At 39.6% G+C, this 22,737-nt stretch overlaps 1 protein-coding gene across 4 annotated transcripts; it reads left to right on the forward strand.

Moving 5' to 3' along the window:
- The first annotated feature begins 364 nt into the window (after window positions 1–364).
- ap2a1 (adaptor related protein complex 2 subunit alpha 1) lies at window positions 365–21,727 on the forward strand. Of its 4 annotated transcripts, none has more exons than XM_088316290.1 (23): window positions 365–467; window positions 1,145–1,232; window positions 3,131–3,342; window positions 6,020–6,213; window positions 6,304–6,433; window positions 6,927–7,028; window positions 8,026–8,285; window positions 8,423–8,591; window positions 8,791–8,928; window positions 9,227–9,409; window positions 9,705–9,802; window positions 9,878–10,109; window positions 11,104–11,292; window positions 11,384–11,538; window positions 13,448–13,510; window positions 15,052–15,114; window positions 15,824–15,906; window positions 16,926–17,014; window positions 17,244–17,368; window positions 18,002–18,118; window positions 18,190–18,259; window positions 18,402–18,536; window positions 20,010–21,727. In XM_088316290.1, exons 2-23 carry the CDS (start codon window positions 1,166–1,168, stop codon window positions 20,085–20,087), a joined length of 2,952 nt encoding a protein of 983 aa, XP_088172416.1. In that variant the 5' UTR covers window positions 365–467; window positions 1,145–1,165; the 3' UTR covers window positions 20,088–21,727. The 4 variants fall into 4 exon arrangements, with proteins under 4 accessions (XP_088172416.1, XP_088172417.1, XP_088172418.1 ...); XM_088316291.1 differs by having other exon boundaries at window positions 426–601; XM_088316292.1 differs by lacking the exon at window positions 13,448–13,510 and having other exon boundaries at window positions 427–1,232.
- The last annotated feature ends 1,010 nt before the right edge of the window (window positions 21,728–22,737 follow it).

Raw genomic sequence — 22,737 nt, forward strand, 5'->3', positions numbered from 1 at the left:
TGAGTCATCTCACTTGTATAGGAAGAGTCTCTCTCATTAAAAAAAACAAACAAAACAAAACAAAAATATACAGAATCCTTAGAGGCCCCCCAATGTGAGCTATGATTGCCAAGCGACCAGTCTAAGGTGTAACCACTACTCACTCAGTCTACTCAGCTTCAGCTCACCAGTGACCCGAGTGAGGATGCGGAGTGTAGAATATGAATGGTAAATGGATCTTTACAATAAATAAGTGAACAATGTTTTAATTAGATAAATTAATTAAAATAAATTATATTTATAAAATGTACATTTTTCTTTTCAATCTCCAGCACGCCCGCGACTCTCGTGAGTATAAGTGGTTCAGATAATAGATGGACAAACTGGGACTTGAGTGTAGATAGTGGACCGAGCGTACGCGTGCACGAGTGCGTCGCGCGGTCACGCTGAAGTGCTGCTGCTGTCACGAGCTTGATCCAGGCAGCGGGGTAAAACGACTTGCAGAATTAAAACGGGAAGAAATTCGAACATATACTTTCTTTTGCCGCACGACAAAGACACCACGGCTACGTTTTGTATCAGTGGCTGACAACAAACTAACTGTTGTTGTTTTGCTCAACCGGTGATGTATTGCAGCATTTGAATACTATATCGCTAGCCAGCCAGCTAGCTAGCTAGCTGTTGAGCTAGCTGTACGCTGCTTGTGACTCGAGGGCAACTTAACGGCGTTTTCTCGTGCGGTATTTTTCATTAACGCCCCCTGTTTTTGACATCGCGCTCGTCCGCGAGATATCAACGCCGTGTGGGGTGTTAATATAAAGTAAATTTCTACTGTTGCCGTGTGTCGCGTTCTTCGCGTTTAATCCTCGCTCGGGAAAGATTGAATGAAATAGCTTGACATATAGCCAGCGGAAACGAGCCTGTTAACGGGGATAAGGTTTATATACCGTGTTTTGCCTTGATCACCGCCATCCAGCGAACCTTACTATCAAGTCCTTCTAGCCTTCCACATACTCAAAGCAGCATAATCAGAAAACACTAAATCAGAAAGTTTTTTTTACGATCTACTGGCAGTGCTAAGTAGCTAGCTCGTCCTACACTTCAAGTTGCCCATCGTCCACTTCGTCGAAGAAGCTGACCAACAGCGGATATTTTTCACTTCCAGGCGGAATAAAAATCTGCAAAAATGCCGGCTGTGTCGAAAGGAGATGGAATGCGCGGATTAGCCGTTTTCATTTCGGACATAAGGAATTGTAAGTGACCTTTCTTTTTCCTTCTTTTTTTTTCTTGCTTGTTGGCAGCCATCCACCAAAGCTGATAAAATCGTTTGACGTTTCTCTTGTTTTCTGGTTGTAACACGTTCCACCCCCATTTGGTGAAAGATTGTTTAGTCTAGCGAATTAGGTTTTCAGTTGCATTGTTGCAATGTAGCGTTTGTGTTACTAGTGTTGAATAGCAAGCCATACATTGTGTTATCCACTTTGGTGCTATTCTATATTAGAAAAAACATGAACACATTCCATTTTGGGGGTGGTTACTGTCAAATGGGATCTATAAAAGAAGTCGACATTTACACTACAGTGCATCAAATATGTTAATGTTTCACAAACGAGCAGTTTCCTAATGCACTCCAAAATACCAATCCAATTGTTTCGTTGGATTTGTGTATTTATTTTGTATGTAAAAGCCAGATAAGACATGTATTTGGCTTGATGCACAGTTAGCCAATTTATTTCACACATTATAGGTCTAATGCGTTGATGTCACTTTTTTAGGTTACATAATTAGCAATATAATTTATTACAGAAGAATTTATTTGTGATTTTGCTCTGCAATTGGCGTTTGAGGTCTTGCCCATAACCAGCTGGCTGACATGGGCTCCAGCTCACTTGCTTCTCTTCCACTGCCAAAGAAATCTATCAGTGCCAAATATGCATTGTAACTGGGAGGGTTGGAAGCTAATGAGGTCTAAGAATGTGTGTTATAGAATATAAATAGATAATAGGAGATTTGAACTGTTCAAACAGTGAGTTTTATATAATTTCTTTTAAATGCAGATCAATGCTATGCTATGCTATTTGGAGACCTCATCGCTCCTTTGTACTCCTCCAAACATTAAACTTCTTGCAAAGCAGCTGTCGTATGTGGATGATTTTTATATCACAATTGGAGAAAATTATGTGGTATTACTTTCCACTTTAAGGTTCCCATTAAGTGCTAACATAGAGACGTACAAAACAAAGGGGCTGACATTTTCAGACGAACAGTTGAAAATATGTGATTATGAGTTTGAATTAGGCTTTCTAAGGTGATCCCCGTGTTACATTTGGGGAAGCTGTCTTAATTTAATATTAATTAATAAACCCTGTTGAAGTAAATAGGTCAAACTATGCATTTGCTTTTTTTTTTTTTTTTTAAACATTTTTTATTTTTTGTTGCACAGAGCCAATATAATCGTGAAAACCTATTTCATCATCTGACAGGATTCATCTGATCAATAGTTTGAATACAAATAAGTATTTGGTTGTGTAAAAGGTGCTATATTGGCCTGGGCTCGTAATGAAAACCAAAATGATTGTTCAAATTTTGAACATTTTAAAGTCCCAATGTAGGTTGCATTTCAATATCTGGAGTAGAGTAGATCTAGGTATCAGGACTACACATAAAAAAAAATGTTTTCCTGCAAAGTTGTTAGAGCTATGGGTCATGAGGAAAGGATGATTTTGATAAATTTTTGTGAGGCTCTACATAATGGTGAAACTGTCCACCGCTTGGAAAAATGATGATGCAGCCTGTTTGGCCATCCTGCTTCATCAACCAGGAAGCAGCCTTCTATCAAGCAAATAGATGGACAAACAAACAATTATGCCTCTAACATTCCATTTATGTATGGTCATCATAGAATTGAAAAAGTAAAATAAAATATCAATTAAATGGTTGCAAAGACCTTTGCACTCAACTGTATGTCAGAATGCTGAAACAAAAAGCATTTTCTTTTAGAAAAAGGAACCAAATGTCACCAAATAGATTTTTAATTTAAAACATCCTTTTCTTTTTATAATGTATTGTTTTTATTTGTGTTTATGATCAAGGGCTTTGTGCTACACTATAATAAATTCTTCACACTTTACCACTGTCTATCACACAACAGGTAAAAGCAAGGAAGCTGAAATCAAGCGGATCAATAAAGAGTTGGCCAACATTCGCTCCAAATTTAAAGGCGACAAAGCTCTTGATGGCTACAGCAAGAAGAAATATGTCTGCAAGCTGCTCTTTATCTTCCTGCTTGGCCATGACATTGACTTTGGACACATGGAGGCGGTCAACCTGCTGAGTTCCAACAAGTACACAGAAAAGCAGATTGTAAGTTTCCGTGAGCATTTGTTTTTAAACACTGGCACCTCAAATTGACCTTAGATTTGTTCGGATTTGGCACAAATGGTCCTGTAAATAATAGAAATACAGTGAACCCCAGCTGTTGGTCGGGGATTGGGTCCAATCTGGTCCGCAAATAGCGAAAATCCTCATGTAAGTGAGGCTGAATATTTATGCATTGTAAAAATGAAAATAAATAAATCCCTCCCAAATAAAAAAAATGCAACTTTGGATGAACCACCAATAACCACTAAAAAAAAAGTGTTTTCTTTAAAAATGAAAAAATATTACATATATGAACTGACCGCAAGTATGCTGGGGACCACAGAATTAAATGATAAATGATCTAATGGCATCAATTTTGAATTTACATTTTAACTTGAATTCATACAAGTTTAAAAAGACGTTAACCGGGTCCTTGATTTACTGTCTTCACTGTGTTATACGGTTTATTTAATGCCTTGAAATATTATTTTTTACCCTTATCCTGCCCGACGCCTGAGATCCCTGATGCCGCGAAAGTTCTCAGGGGACCGTTTGCTGTAAGTTGTCAGGAAAAGCCTGCTGAAACAGATAACCTTTATTTGGAGTTAATCAGAGGCAAGTCAGGTGTGTGCTGACTTCCATTTCACATGAATTTGATTGTGGTTGGTTAATTCTGAACATTGCCCCATCCCCAATTTTTGGAGGATTTGCACACCTGTGTCACCACATGATCTCAGCAGTTTGTTTTGGACTTCCCTCTAAAAGTTTGAAAAAAAGTTCAATCTACTTGTATTAGTTAGTTTTATTAATGAGTCTTGGAAATAATTTATTTTGGTCTCATTTTCTGTCGTCAGAAAAAATGGCATCTGAACATGGGTACATAGATTTGTTTTTATTTTTGTTTTATTTATTTATTCATTGTATATACAGTATATGTTAACAGCCTTATATTTATATACACAATTAATCAAATTATTTATTATGGTATGTTACCAAGCTAAAAATTATTTTTTTAAGACACAAATATAAAATTTACGTTTTATAATTGCATAAATTCATGTTCTGAAGTGTCTTATTTCCTGAAAGATGGACACGACGCATGAAAAAAAAAAAGAGGTTTTTGACCATTAGTGTTGACAGAACTGGGGATCAAAGACCTTTGTGTTACCCTCCACACACAGGGCTTCACCACAGTCTGAAGCTACTTTTATGACCCAGATACCTTAACCCTAACTTGCATTAGACTCTTTATCATCAAGGGCAATCCAATGCTTTACATCAGTTTTCCTCATTTTTCTGGAGATCGTAATGCAGTGTGTGTCCTCTTAACATTTCCACATTGAATGTTTGGTTGACCGTTGTCACAGGAACAGGAAACATTGAGTAAGCAGAATCATGCAGTCGGTAGTCACTTCTGGAAGTGGTCCGAGTTGACTGCTACACCACCAATGGCAGTTGTTAACTGTAGAGAAAGTTAATAAACCTTACAATAGGTCACATTTTAACCGCCTAGTATGAGGAATTATGTCTGTGCCTTAACTGCCATATACACCATTTTTGATGATGATGATAATGCTAGTACTAATGATAATAATCATGAAAATTGGACAGCTGCAAGAGTTCTTGTATCAGGACTAAAAACATTTGAAACGTATGGTCTTAAAATTAATATATTTAAGATGAATTCATAAATTATAATAATAAAAATAGACTTATTTTACTTTATATGATCTGTTTTGTTCTACATTGTATTATATTCTAAAATGATTAAAACCAGACTCTAGAAAGGATGTTAAATTTATTTATTTTTTTAACCCCTGTCACTGAGTTTACTCTATGTGCATGTGTAGCGTTTTTGGCGCCATCTACTGTTCAATCTTCCTTCAGCATCTTTGGTTGATTTATACAGTATGCAGTGATTTATACAGTTACTCAGAAATGGACACTTCACGCTATTTTGCCGCACCGCCCGCGACCTGCCCACCCTTGCATCATGGTCCCTCTGACATTATTAATAAATTAATTGTCCTCCGTCCCGTTCCGTCCTCGTCCTTTTAAAGCACTTTCGTCTTTACTTTTCATCAGTCAGTCCCCCACACAGAAAAAAAAAAAACGGTTACCGTACATGACACTGTGTAAGAGTGGCTAATGGCAGATGTTTCCTAATTCCCGCTTGGGCTTCCAGTCTTGAAGGCATACAAAAGACAGCTTTCTAACCCGACTGGGAGTATCCTGTTAGTGGATTGAATTGTTTACAACTGTTTGTCAACCAAGATAACACTGGACGAAATCTCCTCCTCTTGTCGGGTTGAAGCAAATTAAAGTCCCTCCCTCCCGCATCCAAACAAGGTGAACATGCATGAAACGTGCGCTGCGTCGTGATATTTCACAATCGGTCCGAAGTAGTTTATTGGCGGATTACACACGCATGACAGACTGGGTGTGTTTCTGTCAGGCGTCAGAGAAATGGTCTTCCGCGGGTCTTTGACCCACTTAGGGACGATTATCGGGATGGGCGAAAATCCACTTCCGCGTGTGCTTCTTGCTTAGTCCGTCCTTTTTAAAAACTTCTCGTCCTCCGTCCCCAAAATGGGCATTTGTCCGGGATGGACGGACAGACTGTTCCATCTCTGCAGTTTCTCTGTGCAAATCTCCTCTCAATCAATCCCTATTTCTGCAGGGCTACCTTTTCATCTCAGTTCTGGTCAACAGCAACAGTGAACTTATCCGTCTCATTAACAATGCCATCAAAAATGACCTGTCTAGCCGCAACCCCACTTTTATGTGCCTGGCACTTCACTGTATTGCCAATGTGGGCAGCCGTGAGATGGCTGAGGCCTTTGCCAGTGAAATCCCCCGCATCTTGGTTGCTGGGTGAGTGTGACTTATTTTAAATGTAACTCCATTTTGCCACTTAACGTCTGGCTGCATTTAACCTAATAGTACTTTTAATATCTGCCATAGTGATACGATGGACAGTGTGAAGCAGTCTGCTGCTCTGTGTCTGCTGCGGCTCTATAAAACGTCTCCGGACTTAGTGCTGATGGGGGAATGGACATCCCGTGTGGTGCACCTCCTTAATGATCAACACATGGTAAGAGCATTGTTGAATGAAGCAAGAATTTTTGGGTGAACCAAAACCATTCACGTCTTAAATTGATGAAGTGCAATTAATTTGATAATATCTGAGATTCTTTTACACTCTTATATTGCATTCTACGTGCACAGTACACACACACACAGAATCAAGACACAAGCTGATTGGACTCCACACCAAAGAGTGCCCTGAGCAACTGTCGAGCTGTACTTTGCTCAAGGGCACATTGGAAGAAGCAAGCTGTTTCCTCTGCAGTTTGCAGTCCCATTTTCCCTATATTTCTCCTAAAGGATGACTTCCAGCCAGCTCCATTGTCACACTTTCATCTCGTGCTGTCCTTTTTTATTGGATTTAATTCTAACTATATTTAACTCACATCAGCAATTGGTGTGAGTTTCATGTGTTTTTGGTGATGAAACCATGGCTTCTGTCATCTGCTGTGCTAATATATCAGAAGTACAACATTTTTCTTTTTTTTTTGTATTTGAAGGGTGTGGTTACAGCAGCCATTTCTCTTATCACCTGTTTGAGCCAGAAGAATCCAGATGAGTTTAAAACTTGTGTTTCCTTGGCAGTGTCTCGACTCAGCAGGGTAAGTAATTAGCATCAACTATTACATGGAACGTTTCACATTTAACTCAAGTTTTTAGAGATCAAGTTGATTGTCACTCGCCAGCGGCCGGGCCACCGTCAGTATGTCATTTCAAGCCGAGCAAATCTGTCATTATTTTATTCAAGCATAGATCATCCCTAATTTAGAGTTTGTCCTCACTATTTTAGGACCTACAAACCTTATTCTTCTTTCTTCCTCTGTCTTATTTTATATATTCTTTCTTCTTCTCCATCGACTTCCTCTTTCTGTTTTCTTCATCTTCTTGACGGCATTGCGTTGGCAACAGACAATCTTATATTTTTTTTAAATAAACTTTATTTACACGATGATGGTTATACAAAACGTACAAAAATGTAACAGATATTGTATACAACGCAAATTCACAAAACATGTCAGGAATGCTGTTGTAAAAGCCATTCAGCGTCGTGAACGTACTACTTACTAGCACACACACAAACACGCACACCCCCGCACACCCCCACTCACACACACACACTCCTACAGCGTGGTGATTGGTGAAATAAAAACAATTAGGGACAATGTCATTGCGGTCTGTGAGATCAAAAGTTCTATACAACACAGCCAGCTTCCTTACCGGCCGGGACGACCTAAAAAAGGAACAGGCTTGGAGGGTGGGATCATAGATTTAGTTCACACCCAACGCAACCGCAGTGATGATTCGGGAGATTACGAAAACCTGCTTCTGTCATTGTTTAGTCCCTCACTTTTTGGAAAAATTTCCCGTCATTTGGCATCCGCCAGCCAAATAGATGTCCGTCGTTTATTGGCTGTGGGACATTCTGCCAGTAATGACGGAATGCCCACCACTATTAAATATATGTATGCATTGATGTATTTGAAACATTATTATTAGAGCATTATAATGTAATGTACTGGCAATACAGTACACTATTGTTCCTTTTGTGTTAATATTTCCACTTGAAGGAAGCTTTGACATTGTCTTGTGATTTTTAAGATTGTCTCCTCAGCTTCCACCGACCTGCAAGATTACACCTACTACTTTGTCCCAGCACCATGGCTTTCTTGTAAGCTACTGCGCCTGCTGCAGTGCTATCCTCCACCTGAAGATGGTGCAGTGAAAGGTCGCCTGGTGGAGTGTTTGGAAACCATCCTGAACAAGGCACAGGAGCCACCTAAGTCAAAGAAAGTACAGCACTCCAATGCCAAGAATGCTATCCTCTTTGAGGCAATCTCCCTTATCATCCACTATGACAGGTGCGCAACCTGAGCCTCGATTTGACATCACCGGGGCAATCGACACCATAAACCACTGGAGGGGATGAGTTCCATTTAAAATGTTCAAACTTATGTTGCTGAAATATTTTGTGGCATTATTTTTTTTGTTCCTGAAGTGAGCCAAATCTGCTTGTGCGAGCCTGTAACCAGCTGGGTCAGTTCCTGCAGCATCGAGAGACTAACCTGCGCTACTTGGCTCTGGAAAGCATGTGTACGCTGGCCAGCTCAGAGTTTTCTCATGAAGCAGTCAAGACGCACATTGAGACTGTCATAAACGCACTCAAGGTGATTGGTACACACATCATCAGTTTACACCCCTTTTTCCGTTCCTAACAATGCACAATTGGTTTTAAAAATAACACATTATAACTAACTGTGAGTAATATTGAGAAGTCCACTCAAGCTAATATACTTTGTAATTCTATTTCCCCTATTTTCCCATCTTTTGTTTTTCTCACCAATTGTTGTTCTTGGTCTTTTGCAGACTGAGCGGGATGTTAGTGTTCGACAAAGAGCAGCAGATCTGCTGTACGCCATGTGTGATCGCAGCAATGCCAAGCAGATTGTAGCTGAAATGCTCAGCTACCTTGAGACAGCTGACTACTCCATCAGGGAGGAGATGGTGTGTGAAACTGTCAAAATAGGAATAATGTGCTTTTTTTTCCCTCCCCATTAAAGGTGTTCCCTACTGGGAAAATGTTAGTTATGTATCACCTGTTTTTTATTATTTATTTAAAAATTTTTTTTTTAAAGTGCTCAATGTATGAGTCCATCTATTTTGCATAATAGCAATGCACTCATTTCTAATGCATAGATTGTCTCAAATCCAATTTGTCCATGTTCAAAACAAAATGTAATTTGATTCAAACATGTTCTTAGAACAGTCTTATTCAATGACTGAGCCGTGTTTTGTCTTTCAGGTACTCAAAGTAGCTATCTTGGCCGAGAAATATGCTGTTGATTACTCTTGGTATGTCGACACCATTCTCAACCTTATCCGCATAGCTGGCGATTATGTCAGTGAAGAGGTATGGTACCGTGTCATCCAGATTGTCATCAACCGTGATGATGTGCAAGGCTACGCTGCCAAGACGGTCTTTGAGGTACAACTACTTTGCTGGATGAATATAAATTTTCTTATTAGTTTGCACTGACACTGGTGCTGCTGCTTATGCCTGTTATTTCTCTTCAATGTCATGCTAAACTGCTAAACATGTTCAAAATATTATCCATTTATTAATTCATGCATAGTGTTGCAAGTGACAATTGCTTACAGAGAACATGCACATTACACTAACTTTAATATTCTTATGTTCTTGCTTCTCATAGAATGTGTCCAACTTGGGCCCTGTAATTAGTAATCATAATATCAGAAAATTAAGTTTATTTTTTTTGCAGGCCTTGCAAGCCCCTGCCTGTCATGAAAACATGGTGAAAGTTGGAGGCTACATTCTTGGAGAGTTTGGTAACCTCATTGCTGGTGACCCCCGATCTAGGCATGTGGCTTTTTTTCAGCAACAAAATGTTTAGTGGACAGGATAAAAAGTAACTTGTTGTGTTCTGTTATCCAGTCCCCTGGTCCAGTTCAACCTTCTTCACTCCAAGTTCCATCTATGCTCCGTGCCGACTCGTGCCCTGCTGTTGTCAGCCTACATCAAGTTTATCAACTTGTTCCCAGAGACCAAGGCCACAATTCAGGAGGTTCTTCGCTGTGATAGCCAGATTCGCAATTCTGATGTCGAGCTGCAACAGCGTGCAGTGGAGTATTTGAAGCTCTCTTCTATTGCCAGCACTGATGTCTTGGTAATTTAGTCTTTTTTTCTTCTCTTCCTTTTTTTTTTTTTTTTTAGTAGTATACATGTTTTACGGGGTTTTGTTTTTTTCTACGCTCAGTGTCTGGCGTTGTTTCCTAAATGTTCAATCGTTAGTAATCAGACATTTATACTTCTCAAGTTCACATTGTTAATGAGCAAATCTCTAATCGTCATATTCCAATTATTTTGTTGTCTATCTGCAACCTTTTCCTTTTGGTAACCACTCGAAAACTCATGACATTATTCAAGGGTGGTAACGTAATGCCCTTTGCGTCAGCACTACCATGATCGATTTGTCCGGATTCACCTCGGTCAATGATACTTAAATTAGTCCACTTGAGGTAGGGATTAACTCCCAACCCTGTAGGCGCAATCCACCGCTTTTGGACCCATGGCCATAGAAAGGCCACATCATCTGCAAATACAGTAGAAAATTCTCAGGCCACCAAAGTCTCCTTTGACTCTGGCTACAGCAACGATTCTGTCCTAAAAGAAAACGATAGACCTTCAACTCCTTTGTTCATGTCCTCATAGCATATGTTAAGTAGATGGTCAAAGGTTCTTGAGTGTTACGACCAGGCCGAAAACCGTGTTGCTTGTGTCTTAGCTTATGTTAATGCCCAGACCATCCTCTACTCGGGAATAAAATTTACTCATGGAGGCTGAGCACCGTGACTACCCTGCACTTAGAACTTGCTATTTCCCTTTTTAAATGGGATACCACCCTCCCAGTTTCTTAAAGCAGAGGTACTGTCCCCGTGTCCTCTATTTCCATGCAGTGTTGAAGAGATGTCACCCATCCCAAAACATCCAGAGCTTTGAGATGCAGGGCGAATATCATACAGTATGCCAAACAGGGCCTTACAACCGAGGATCCTTTTTTTTAGCTAGCATACCAATGAATACTGTTCCAAATTATACTTGTACGACCAAATGTTGTTACTTTCTCTACATAGTATTAATTTTGTTACTTGTTCTCCTAGGCCACTGTCCTGGAGGAGATGCCTCCTTTCCCTGAGAGGGAGTCTTCAATTTTGGCCAAACTGAAGAAGAAAAAGGGTCCTGGGGCAGTGTCTGTGACAGACCTGGAGGACAGCAAACGGGAGGGTGGGGAGCTAAATGGAGGGGGTGAACGGGGTCCAGACACATCAGCAATGGCTGCCTCCAATGCTGTAAGTCGACGGTCTACATTTGACTGCACGTGGGCAGTCAAACTTTTTTTTAATCATTTTGTCTCTCATGCAAGTATACGTTTTCTTCCAGTCCACCCCATCACCATCAGCTGACCTCCTTGGCATTCGAGCTGGACCTCCTGTTGGTGCTGCTCCAACCAGTGCTGGCAGCCTACTGGTGGATGTGTTCTCTGAAACAGGGCCCGCTGCACCCTCTTCTGCAGTTAATGACGACGGCTTTCTAAGGTGAAGGTCATCCTAATGAACAGACATAGAATCCATTTGTGACTGTTAGCCAAAGTCCAACTGGAGCTGTTGCAGAGCCCCTTTATTTTTATCACCTTCTAGAGCAAATATCAACGTGTACTGTTCATTAGCCATCTGAAGAGATTAATTTTCCTCTAGTCTGACCCCCTCTCTGCGTGCTGACATGTTCTTAAGTAACAAGGTTATGGAGGGTTGATAACCTTCTATGGGCTCGTTTTATTTCCTGTTGTAGTTCTGACCAGAGGTGGAGTCTAATTTAACAGAAATAACATGAAAACCTGAAAAGATCACCCTTCATCTGTAAACTCCAAAACTCTGACAGGCTAAGAACTGTTATTCTGCATAATTTCTGTTGTACTGATGAGGTTACATTTCATTCTGGACATTGGCTACATCAATTCTAGGATGTAAACTAAATGAAGACAGTTGTAACCTTGTTGCTCAAGGTATTTAAATGGCCACTTAAAAACTGGCTCGCATAATGAGCATGGGAGGAGGGGTGTCAGTTTTTGAGCCAAAGAAATTTTAGACTATCACTTTGTGGTCTTTTAATGTGATTGGTTTTGGTGTTTGTTGTGTGTCTGTCCGTTAAGACTGCTCTTCAACATGTGCTTGTCTGCTGGTTGACAAACTGTTGTTTAACTCTCTTTACATTTAACTTATGGACCTGTCAACCTGGAGGAAAGTGTGTTTTGAAATTTGAGAACTGTTGTATTCTCCCCTCATTCCAACCAAATTTGAAAACATGGTTACATATGGCCAATATGGCCTAAAAAAAAAAAAAAAAAAAAATCCCCTCATGGTAACACTCTCTCCCAATATGAACTTTAGTGTAAAAAATTATCAAACCATTTCTGAATGAGCTTGGCAAAGTGAAATTGATAACACCTGTCAGAAGCTTATTCACTGCCATAGATGTGAGGATTATGTCGATGTACTTAAGACAAAGCAGCTAGGTTGAGGTGGTAGACTGTTTATCTACCAACCCAAAGGTTGTGGGTTCAAGCCCCAGTTCCCGCACTGTCCTGTCAGAGTATCCTTAAGCAAGGTACCACCCAGTTCGTCCTGATGCATGTCATCAGTAAGCGTATGAGGTGATCATGTAATAATCCTGTGAGTTCTTTCAAGCTCGAGTCTTATATAAAGGAAGTTCCCAAGATACGAACACAAAGGGCTCAGACAGGTTCGCTAGATAAATTGTTCGTTAAATAAGACAGTTTTAATTTCAAGATATAATTGTTATTTGAAGTCTTTTAAGAATAAATACTGTAGAGTTCTGCCGAAGAAAAGAAGACGCAGCAGGCGTGTTGCAAAATACATTACTACTTTTTACTTTCCAATAACGGGAAGTCAACCAGAGGATTCAGTGGTCTGAGTTGTCTTCATTCTTCTTTGTGTGGTGTTTCATGCTGACAGAGTAGTTATCTTCTCATTGTAGTTGAGTGTTGGAAATGCGCCCATCTTGTCGTGGGTTGCAGCTGAAATGTACAGTATTATGTGGGGCGCGATTAAAACGATTAAAAATCTGGCTTTTTACGAACATTTATGACATCAGTCAGCGTTTGTTTATATTGTTTATATTTACGAATGTTTGTAAGTCTGAAGTTCATAACTCGAGGACCTCCTGTAAGTGCAATTCAAATTAACTTTCATGAAGGCCATGTGTTAGTGAGAGTTCATGTCTATTCCTCCTAGTTGGCAGGTTTCTTTACTTGTCTATTCTCTTTTCTTTTTTTTTTAAACTTACTGTGTATGTGACTTGTCTTTCGTCTTTTTCTCTCTTTTCCCCATTTTCCTGCGTGCGTGTGTGTGTGTCTGTGGGCGTGTGTGTGTTTTGGTTTGAATGCATGTGTGTCCTCTGTCCTATACCGTGAATGGACATTGACAGAGATCTGGAACAGCCCACCGAGACCTCTGACTCCTTATTGGTGGAGGGTTCTGGTGACTCGGAGTAAGGGCCTTGACTTAGCTAGAAAAAACACAATTATGACATCTTCATACTGTCATAATGGCATTGATACAATATATTTTAGTCTTGTAATATTTTTCTGTGAATGGTAGCTTGCTCAACCATTCAACTTCGATTGGCATAACAAAACTGATTTTCTTCTATGTAATTTGAGATAAACACCATACCAGTTAGCATTTTATTAGACACTATTATGTATTTATTTACGTCACACAATATTGCCACTATTGACTCTGGCACTTAGTTAAATATTTTGACGGTTCCGTTACTTTTGTTCTTTGTCATGAAAGGTATTGCTGGTTACTTTGCATGACATTGAAAGAGACCGCAGGACAGGCATTTTATTTAGCAAAATATCAAAGGAAATGTGATTTAGTAATTTGATTTGGAGCACATACAGAGCTGAACAAATGTTTTAGACCAACACCCGTCTGTTTATGTCACCAATCATTCGGATTTATTGGGGTGTGGAATTCAGACCTTGTCAATTTTATTTAGTTCTCAGTTTTATCATTTTGAACAGGCAAATGATGAATTTCAGACTGAATTCACCGTTTTATACCTAAACTTGACCTGGCTCTTTAAATAAATTAAATGACAGTAGTTTGACATCTTAGTCAAGAAATAATAGGCTTTTACTATTTTTTAAGTTATTTTTTTAATCATAAACATAACATAACAGTGTCATATTTTATCATTTAAAATGTCATTTCAGTTAAATGGCTGCAGACATGACATGAAATATAGAAATGAGTTAAGCTAGTTGCTAAGGCTGTTAATTTAGGGCACCTGGTATGAACATGAAGTTGTGTGGTAGTCTAATACATTTGTTTAACACTACACTACAACCCTGTATCCTGAAATGTGCATTAATGTTGCACCAAAAAAACAAAAAAACGCAGGCGCCCAGTTGTAAGCGGGTTTTGCATTCCAAACAAGTTCATGGCATCAAGCTACTGCATATTTGTCGCCTCTGTACTGTTCTTCCTGAATCTTGTGAACCGTGCCTGTGGTAGAGTGCAAAATGTATTTGGAAAGTGATTCATTTTCTCTTCTTTTGGATTTAGATTCTGCTCTGTGCAAATGCATAACATATAAAGCCCCGATTTAATGTTGTGCGAGTCTTTGTAGGGTATTGTCTGTGTTGCATTTTTATGACCGAATTATGACCTAGTCAAGTGCTAGCTTAAATTGTACTACAGTACAGTGCTGTCTGGCATATTCATTATGAATATTCAACCAAAACAATAGAAAATGTCCAAATACATACTGCTGGTGTTTGTAATAATCATTTTTTTTCTTTTTTTTTTAATTTACAAACTGTAGTTGGACATTGTTACTAACAATCTCTGCATTTGATCTCTTTTTTTTTTTTCTTTTTCTTCTTCTATGTTCTTAACAAATCTTCATCACATTGCCACATTGCGCATGTGTTGAGTGGATGTCTTTTTCTTTTCTTCACCCACCTCACTCTTCTCTTCTGTGGGCTGTCTACATCCTTGCGCTATCTTGTGGTCTTTCAGCTCTGCTCCTCCCTCTGAGGATCCTGCTCCCCCTCTGTCTGAGGCTGATGAACTCCTTAACAAGTAAGCGCTTTCTCTGTTTAAAGCTTTGTTTTGTGTTGACCCAACTGCATGATTGCCACAGGAAATGTTTAACTGGCTTGTCAAAGATGAAGAAAAACATTTTCCACTTGATTGTGAAATTCACCTTATGTTAGTCTCTGAAGTAGTTCTTAATTAATATTATGCTCACTACAATATAGTTCTAAATATAGTGGGTCTTCATTACAATCAAACAAACTACATCTAAAATTGCAGTAAAACTTCAGAATTTGAACTGTTAACATTTCACTTGTGGCTTTAGTTAAGTGATCATCAAATGGATTTTTTTGGGCCACTCACTGAAGGCTCCCAGTAATGGCACACTGCTGAAGTATGATTGTCATGAACAACATGGACTATAGTTCACGGTAGCGATAGCCTAGCATCAAAGTGATGTGGTCCTCCTTTTATTACGGCGTTTGGTGCGGTTGGCCAAAGTGTGAAAACCCCTTTATCAACAATGTTATTTTCATAATAGTATCGATAATTGTTGTATGGTGCATAGTTGTTATTTAATCGCTTTTTGAAAACATAATACATTGGCCCCCACTTTTAGCAGGCTATAGGGAACTGGATGAATAGAATGGTGTTTTATCATTAAAGTGTGGTCATTGCTTCTGGATATCATCCATCCATTGTCTAGTGTCTGTCTAGTTCATCATAGTCACTTAAAGCTGTTTTCATTCAACAGGTTTGTGTGCAAGAACAATGGTGTTTTGTTTGAGAATCAGCTCCTACAGATTGGCATCAAGTCAGAATATCGTCAAAATCTTGGTGAGTAATGGTTCGCCTTGAAAAACCTTAGAGATGATTAGCCATAGCCAAGGTGCTGTCTCTTTCCCTTTAAATATGTAACATTGCTTTGGCTAATTCATACTATGTGTCTCTAGGTATATACTGCAGTGTTAAAACTTGCTCGCACGATTTGAATGTAACCTGATTTAACTACCACAGCCTCACTAACGTGCATGAGCGCGATTCTCAAACATGGCCATTCAAGATGGCTTGCGATTATGAAAGTGCGTAGTTGTGATAAATCGTTGCTGAGAATTCTTACACAGCTTCAACACAATAACGGCAATAGCAATTCTAAACTAACATTGGCGCTGTAAATAAGCCGTTGTTAGCCACATTGGTATCATAACTTATTTGTCATGGGGTGTTAGTATAACACCTCAAACCTTTGGCTTGATGTCAATTAAAAGTCAAAAAGTGGCGATAAACTTTCCTGTGAATACTGCTATTTATCACTTCTGAATCCTCTCAGCTGCCAAAAGTCCCTTTGCTTTGCTTATGTTTGCTAGCCTTATGCCTCGCCTTATGATTTTTTTTTTTTTTTCCCCCAGAGGTTGAGCGATTTCTAGATCGTCAAAGCTGCGGTTTTTAAAGGGCTCTTGTGCCCCACGCTCATGAAACAGGTCACACTAACCTAAAATATTCTGCCATAGTTTCAGCAAAGCTCCTGAAACCTAAAATAACTAACGAGTTAACGTGAGGCCCCAGGTGTATGCCAGCTATGAGTCTCAATGAAAAGTGATCTGACGCCCCATCACTTTAACCTCCCGTGTCTGAGCGTTTGTTTTTCCTGAGGTTTGGTGGTTTATTGCAAATCAAATTAGAGACACAAGATGGGGTCACATTTTACAGATCATTTTACTCATCTAGACCTACTATTGACAGTTTTAAATCTTCCTCATTAATCTACTGATTAAACATAGAAACCGAATACAGGTGTGTTGACTTCTTGACTTGGCTTCCTGTTTGTTTATAAACAAGTTGTGTCTTTCTCATAGGGAGAATGTACTTGTTCTATGGGAACAAGACGTCAGTACAATTTGCCAGTTTCACCACCACAGTTAGCTGTCCTGGGGAGCTCCAGTCTCATATCCTTTCATTTCACTCTTGAATGTCGATGGATACTGGTATTATGAATGCTTTAGACAAGATACATTTGGACAAGCATGATGTGTCTTGGTTGCAAATGTATGAACTATTGCCTGCACCATATGCAAATATTTTTAGTAGCTTTTCTAAGGGCTGGGAATCTAGCGTCCAGTCAGAGGGGTTTGGACCTGTGTAGCATCTGTTTATTGTTCCTTGACAGCAAGTCACAGCTTAATGTTCAAACCAAACCAGTAGAACCACTGGTAGAGGGAGGTGCTCAGATCCAGCAGGTCCTCAACATCGAGTGTCTGACGGATTTTTCCGATGCTCCACTACTTAACATCAAGTTCAGGTGAGCTCTAAGCCAAACTAAAATTTGATTTCTGAGTAACTTAACCCTTATCAGAAAACTACTATCTCTACCTCAACGTAAGTCCACAGTGTTTACTGTGAAGACTCAAACTGTGATTTGATCCTCTTTCAAAACGATTGCCATTGATAGCTATTATTACTACTGGTCAAAAATGTAAAAAAAAATAAATAAATAATAAATGCATGACACCAATAACAGACAATTTAATTCGAATTACCGCAAAAATAAATAAATAAATAAATCTGCTCAATATGCCGGCTGAGCGGTATTTGGACACAATCATTTTTGTTTCCCCCCCTTTTTCCTGACCACCAAAGTAATGTACTTTGAGGGCTGTCATGATAGGGCGATGTTATATGTGATGACGGTTTGATCTTCAAAAAGTACTTAAACTTTGGGTTATATTTTTTTTCCACAATGATTTTATTAATTCCAAATTGTCCAACTTTTGGGTTGCTTGTTTTATTGGGATTTTCTTGGAGCGGTGTGAATCAAGCACAATTGTCGAATATTTTATCAGTAAAGAATTAGCATTGGGCTACATAGGTTTTTTTATTTAGAATATCAACTTTTGTGTTCGATCAGCAATTCATACTTAATTGTGTATTTCAGATATGGAGGAGCTTTGCAAAACTTGACCCTCAAGCTGCCCGTCACCATCAACAAATTCTTCCAGCCTACTGAGATGTCCTCAAATGATTTCTTCCAGCGTTGGAAACAACTTAGCCAGTAAGTTTGGCGCCAGTAAGTTTTTTTTGTCACTTTATTCAGCGCTATTATTAACGCTTTTGTGTTTACAGGCCTCAACAAGAAGCACAAAAGATCTTCAAGGCCAACCACAGCATGGACACAGAAATACTCAAGGCTAAGGTATGTCAATATTCTTTCTGTGCCTCCATAGTATGTGCGTCTCCTTTTTGGGTCAATTTGAGTCAAAACAGCTTTTGCTATGACTCTTGATAGGTGTGAGATTTGTTTGTTGTAATCTTTGTGATGGTATGCTTGCTTGTAGCTACTGGGATTAGGAGCTGCCCTGCTGGACAATGTCGATCCAAACCCAGAGAACTACGTGTCTGCTGGAGTGATCCAGACCAAGGGTCAGCAGGTTGGCTGTCTGCTAAGACTGGAGCCCAATGCCCAGGCACAGGTACAACCTAGCGTTGTTTCCAAAACTTTGGTTTGTCATTTCAGTTCTGTACAAATTGTGTGTTTTCAGTAGTTGATCTCACTTTTATTGGTTGACCCAAAATTTGTCGGAGTGTGTACAACAATATCTCAAATTTACTGGAACATTATCAGACACTTTAATTATAATAGAAAAAAAAGGCTTGCATCTCCACAAAGATTAAATACAGTAATTTAATCCAACCAGTATACATTAGGTTTATTATTGTTCACCGCATTCATTAATTAATCTATTTTTTGCAACAATTCCAATCAGTAATGTAGTGAACTAAATACTCTTTCTGATAAAACAAATACCTGAAATCAATATTTAAAGGAAAAAAAACAATCAATCATTGCGGATGGGTCAGATAGCCAAAATGATGACAATGCAGCTTGTCGACGATCTCAAGCATAATTTTTATCCCTTTCCATATGCAGTTGATTCAAACCAATACACATCACAGACAAATGTGGCACATAAAGGGAGGCGCACACTATCCTCATTAGAAATGTATTTTCTTTACGAGTAAGTCACTTTTGTTATGTCCAGATATACTAGAACCTAATTATCCCCAGTTTTATGAATCGTTATTGAAGCCCAATGAACAGCAAAATATGTCAAATTTTCCATGACAGTCGGTCGAACAACCAAATTTGCATTGTGTTTTTGTCCTTTTGCCTTTTCAAATGTATGATCAAAATCCATCTGATGTGCAGACCATGCATTTCAAGTGTTGGTACAAAACTCCTGCTCTCTGGTAATTATGGCGCGTCATTGCTGTGGCGAACCCACCAATTTAAGTGTCTATTAAGATAAGATAAGATAAGATAAGATGTCCTTTATTAGTCCCACAATGGGGAAATTATATTGGTTGCCATCCCTCCCAGACAATTCCTGACCACTGACCGCGGTCACGCTTCTCTTTAGAGTTGTAGTGCAGTCCTTGTTCTCAACATGGTGCCACATTAAAGTTGCCTGTACATTGGACAATTTTAGAAGTCTAAGCTAAATTCCAATTGTAACAATTGAAGTGCTCGCGCTATATGGAATGAGTGAAAGCCACCCCAGCTCACACTACTTGCTAGGATCTTTGCTCTTTCATTTCAGTTGGTATCCATTGTTCTCCCTCATGATGTCAAACACTAAATTACTAGATTTGAAAATACGCTTGCACAGTTCCTCATTAGCAGAAGAAATGTACATGCATTATGGGGTACCTTGAGGGATGCATTGAATTCACAGTGGTCCCTGTGTCCACAGAGATTATATGCAGAACATTTGTCATCACATCCGGCATTCTCAACATGGCTCAAAATCCCTGTTTGATTTTGTGCTTTATAATGGAATCTGCTTGTTATGGACAATAACTTTTGTGACGCCTGTATTCTCATCTCTTATCACGTATTTCCATTTGAATGAATACAACGTCTCTGTGCTCGTGTGTGTGCGCAGATGTACCGACTGACTCTGCGCTGCAGCAAGGACTCTGTGTCAAGGCGTCTCTGCGAGTTGCTGGCCCAACAATTCTAGAATTGCCGGAGTTCCAGAACTTTATCAAGCCCAGTACTCCCACCTCCCCCACCAGCGAGCCGTTCCCTTTCCTGCCACAATTCTCTTCCTCCTACCAACAAAGGTTCTTTATTACAAAAAAAAAGGTGTAACCTACATAAGGGAAAAGCAGTCACTGTTAGCAGCGGTGACCATATTATTGTCATTATTCTAATTCAAGTTCATCATCAATTTGTTTATTAACATAATGCTACATTATTGTTTTTCTTTATGGTGTTTTCCTGTGTAGCTGGTGTGTGCGACCAGGATTGTGCGTGCGTGTGAATCCCACAGTGTGCTGTGGTCCTATTCTGCTTTATCCTGGATGCTCTGTATTACTGATGCTATATGTACAGCGTGTGTGTGTGTGCGTGTCTGTGTTCAATTTATTTTCAGTCAATTTGTAGATCATTCCTCGAAAGGCAAACGGGAGATAGTATTCATCATACGCATAGACCCATTGTCTCCTGTCTTTTTCACACACATTCACACACACACGCACCCATACACAAGTGGTTCCTTGCGGCCCTCGTCGGGTCCAATAATGAAGGGAGACCTGACGGTCCAGCACTCTTAATTTCATGCATTCCCCATGATCATAGGCCAGTGAAATTGCACTTAAGGCTTTTGGGATCCTCTGTGAGACCCTCCAGCATGAGCTCCCTATTGTGAACGATCTGATTCCTCTCCTGGGGCTCTATAATGAGCAGCCCTACATTTCAATGACCTTGATGGTTTGTTTGTTGATGTGTTTGTAAATATGCGGCAGTGTGTTACTTTATTGCTTTCATAGACATTCCCATCGAGCAATTGGCTTAGATGACCTAGCCCAGGCTGCCCTTGTAAGACGAATGGCAGTAAGGTGACTGACGCAGGGTCGACATTTTCAGAGGCGAAACAGTTGGGACTTCTCTTACCCGCTGCCTGGAGGGATGTTCAGGTGGAACATTAGCTGCTCTACTATCCAACCTAAGCATTAAGAAGTGATGCCTAACTGTCTTTTTGAGACAAGCCTCCTTCATTTATTTTTTTTTTTTAATCAAAACTCTTGACGCATCAGATAAAACGGTCCTAATGACGCTAAGTGCTCTGATGTTGACTTGACGTACCGCTCCAATGTACATCCAGCTGCCACAATAAGTGCTACATAACACTTTTTTCAACAGTCAGGGAGCAGGGCCCTTTTCTTCTAGCATCATGAATATTTCTCTTCACACGTCCACAGTATTGATATTCTTTCTTGGGCTGCCCCTTGCACACAGCAGCAGTACTAATGTAGTGGAAGAGTACTCGAGCTGTCCATTATACCTACAAGCAGACTCTGTTCATATGTAAGAACTCCAGTGAGGCTGGTAGCAGGTAATTAGAAGAAATCCTTTAGACATTTCAGAGACATCGTCACATTACAATCTGTGGCTGCACAGAAATCACAAAACATTGTTGTGGAAAGTAGTTTTTTGTCATTCTGTGAGTGTGTGTTTGTGTGTGCGTGTCTATGCAGTATCCACTAGCTAATGCAGCCTCATGTATTGATGTTAAAAAAAAATGTCCAATACCTGTGTTAGAATTAAGATTTAATCTGTAATGAAAAATGTGAAAGTAAAACTATGCCATATATCAGACATGACGCTTCCTGTGTTCACTGTTGCGGTCTTACAGCATGACATCATTGTGTCCTAGGCAGCAGAATAGAACAGAATGTCAAAGAACTGGAAACAACAATAGATTAGCAGTGGTCAGACATTCAGATGCACAAAAAGCCTCTATTTATGAAGTAACGTCCTAATTTTAGTGATTCGGTACTACATTTTACAAGAACAATGGTTGAACGAGAAAGCAAGAGTTTTCAATTAACATAATGAGTGTTTTGAGAATGTTGGGAACAGGACGGATAGGATGGCCTCAGCAGCGATTTAAACCCCTGTACTATCAATCCCAATGAACACATATTTGGGGATGTTCTGTGAATATTACTGAGCACAAGACAAACCTCAAAATCAAGACCTCCAAATCTGACACCTTGGTCATCAGTGGGTAAATGGTAATGTGCCCTCTCGTTCAGGGATGGGATTCCGCCTCAAGTGGAGGTGTTCCAAGTATCTTGGGATCTTGTTCGCCGAAGGTTCAAATGGAGCGAGAGATCACCTTGGGATATCCCTGGAAATGCTGGACAAAGTGATAGTGGGGATTGAAGTCTGGGCTTCCTTTCTTCAGCTGTTGTCCCTGCGAACCAGCTGATGATAAGTGGATGAAGGTCCATTGGCTCTAAATTGGAACCAGGCATGGCCCCAGGATTCGTTTCCTTCCCTGGGCTAATGTGGGCTTGACCGATATATCGAGGGCTGAAAAAATAATTTATGAACATATTTTAGAGAATCAAATACAATTCTTGAGGTGCTCAACCAGCGCCACACAGATTTCTGACCTGGTGTGGCGCCATCCATTATTGGAACGCGCCATCGTATATTACAATATGAAACCCAGTTAAAGTCACAATTACTGTGAAAACATTTTGAAGAGGAAGTTAAACTAAAACATTTCTCAAGAATATGTTTTATTTCACGCAACTAGTCGAAACACAGCATTCTGATTAATACTGCGTTTGAGGAATTTTAGTTAAGCAGTAGAATCA

This window comes from Idiotropiscis lumnitzeri, chromosome 15, assembly GCF_059441095.1.
Source record: "Idiotropiscis lumnitzeri isolate Australia: NSW breed Sydney's pygmy pipehorse chromosome 15, RoL_Ilum_1.0, whole genome shotgun sequence".
Classification (NCBI taxonomy): Eukaryota; Metazoa; Chordata; class Actinopteri; order Syngnathiformes; family Syngnathidae; genus Idiotropiscis; species Idiotropiscis lumnitzeri.

Coding starts and splice junctions, on each gene's coding strand:
- ap2a1 (XM_088316290.1), top strand. CDS start 1,166: ATGCCGGCTGTGTCGAAAGGAGATGGAATGCGCGGATTAGCCGTTTTC. Junction 9,410..9,704: donor CTGCCAAGACGGTCTTTGAG/GTACAACTACTT, acceptor TTTTTTTTGCAG/GCCTTGCAAGCCCCTGCCTG. Junction 17,369..18,001: donor CTACTTAACATCAAGTTCAG/GTGAGCTCTAAG, acceptor TGTGTATTTCAG/ATATGGAGGAGCTTTGCAAA.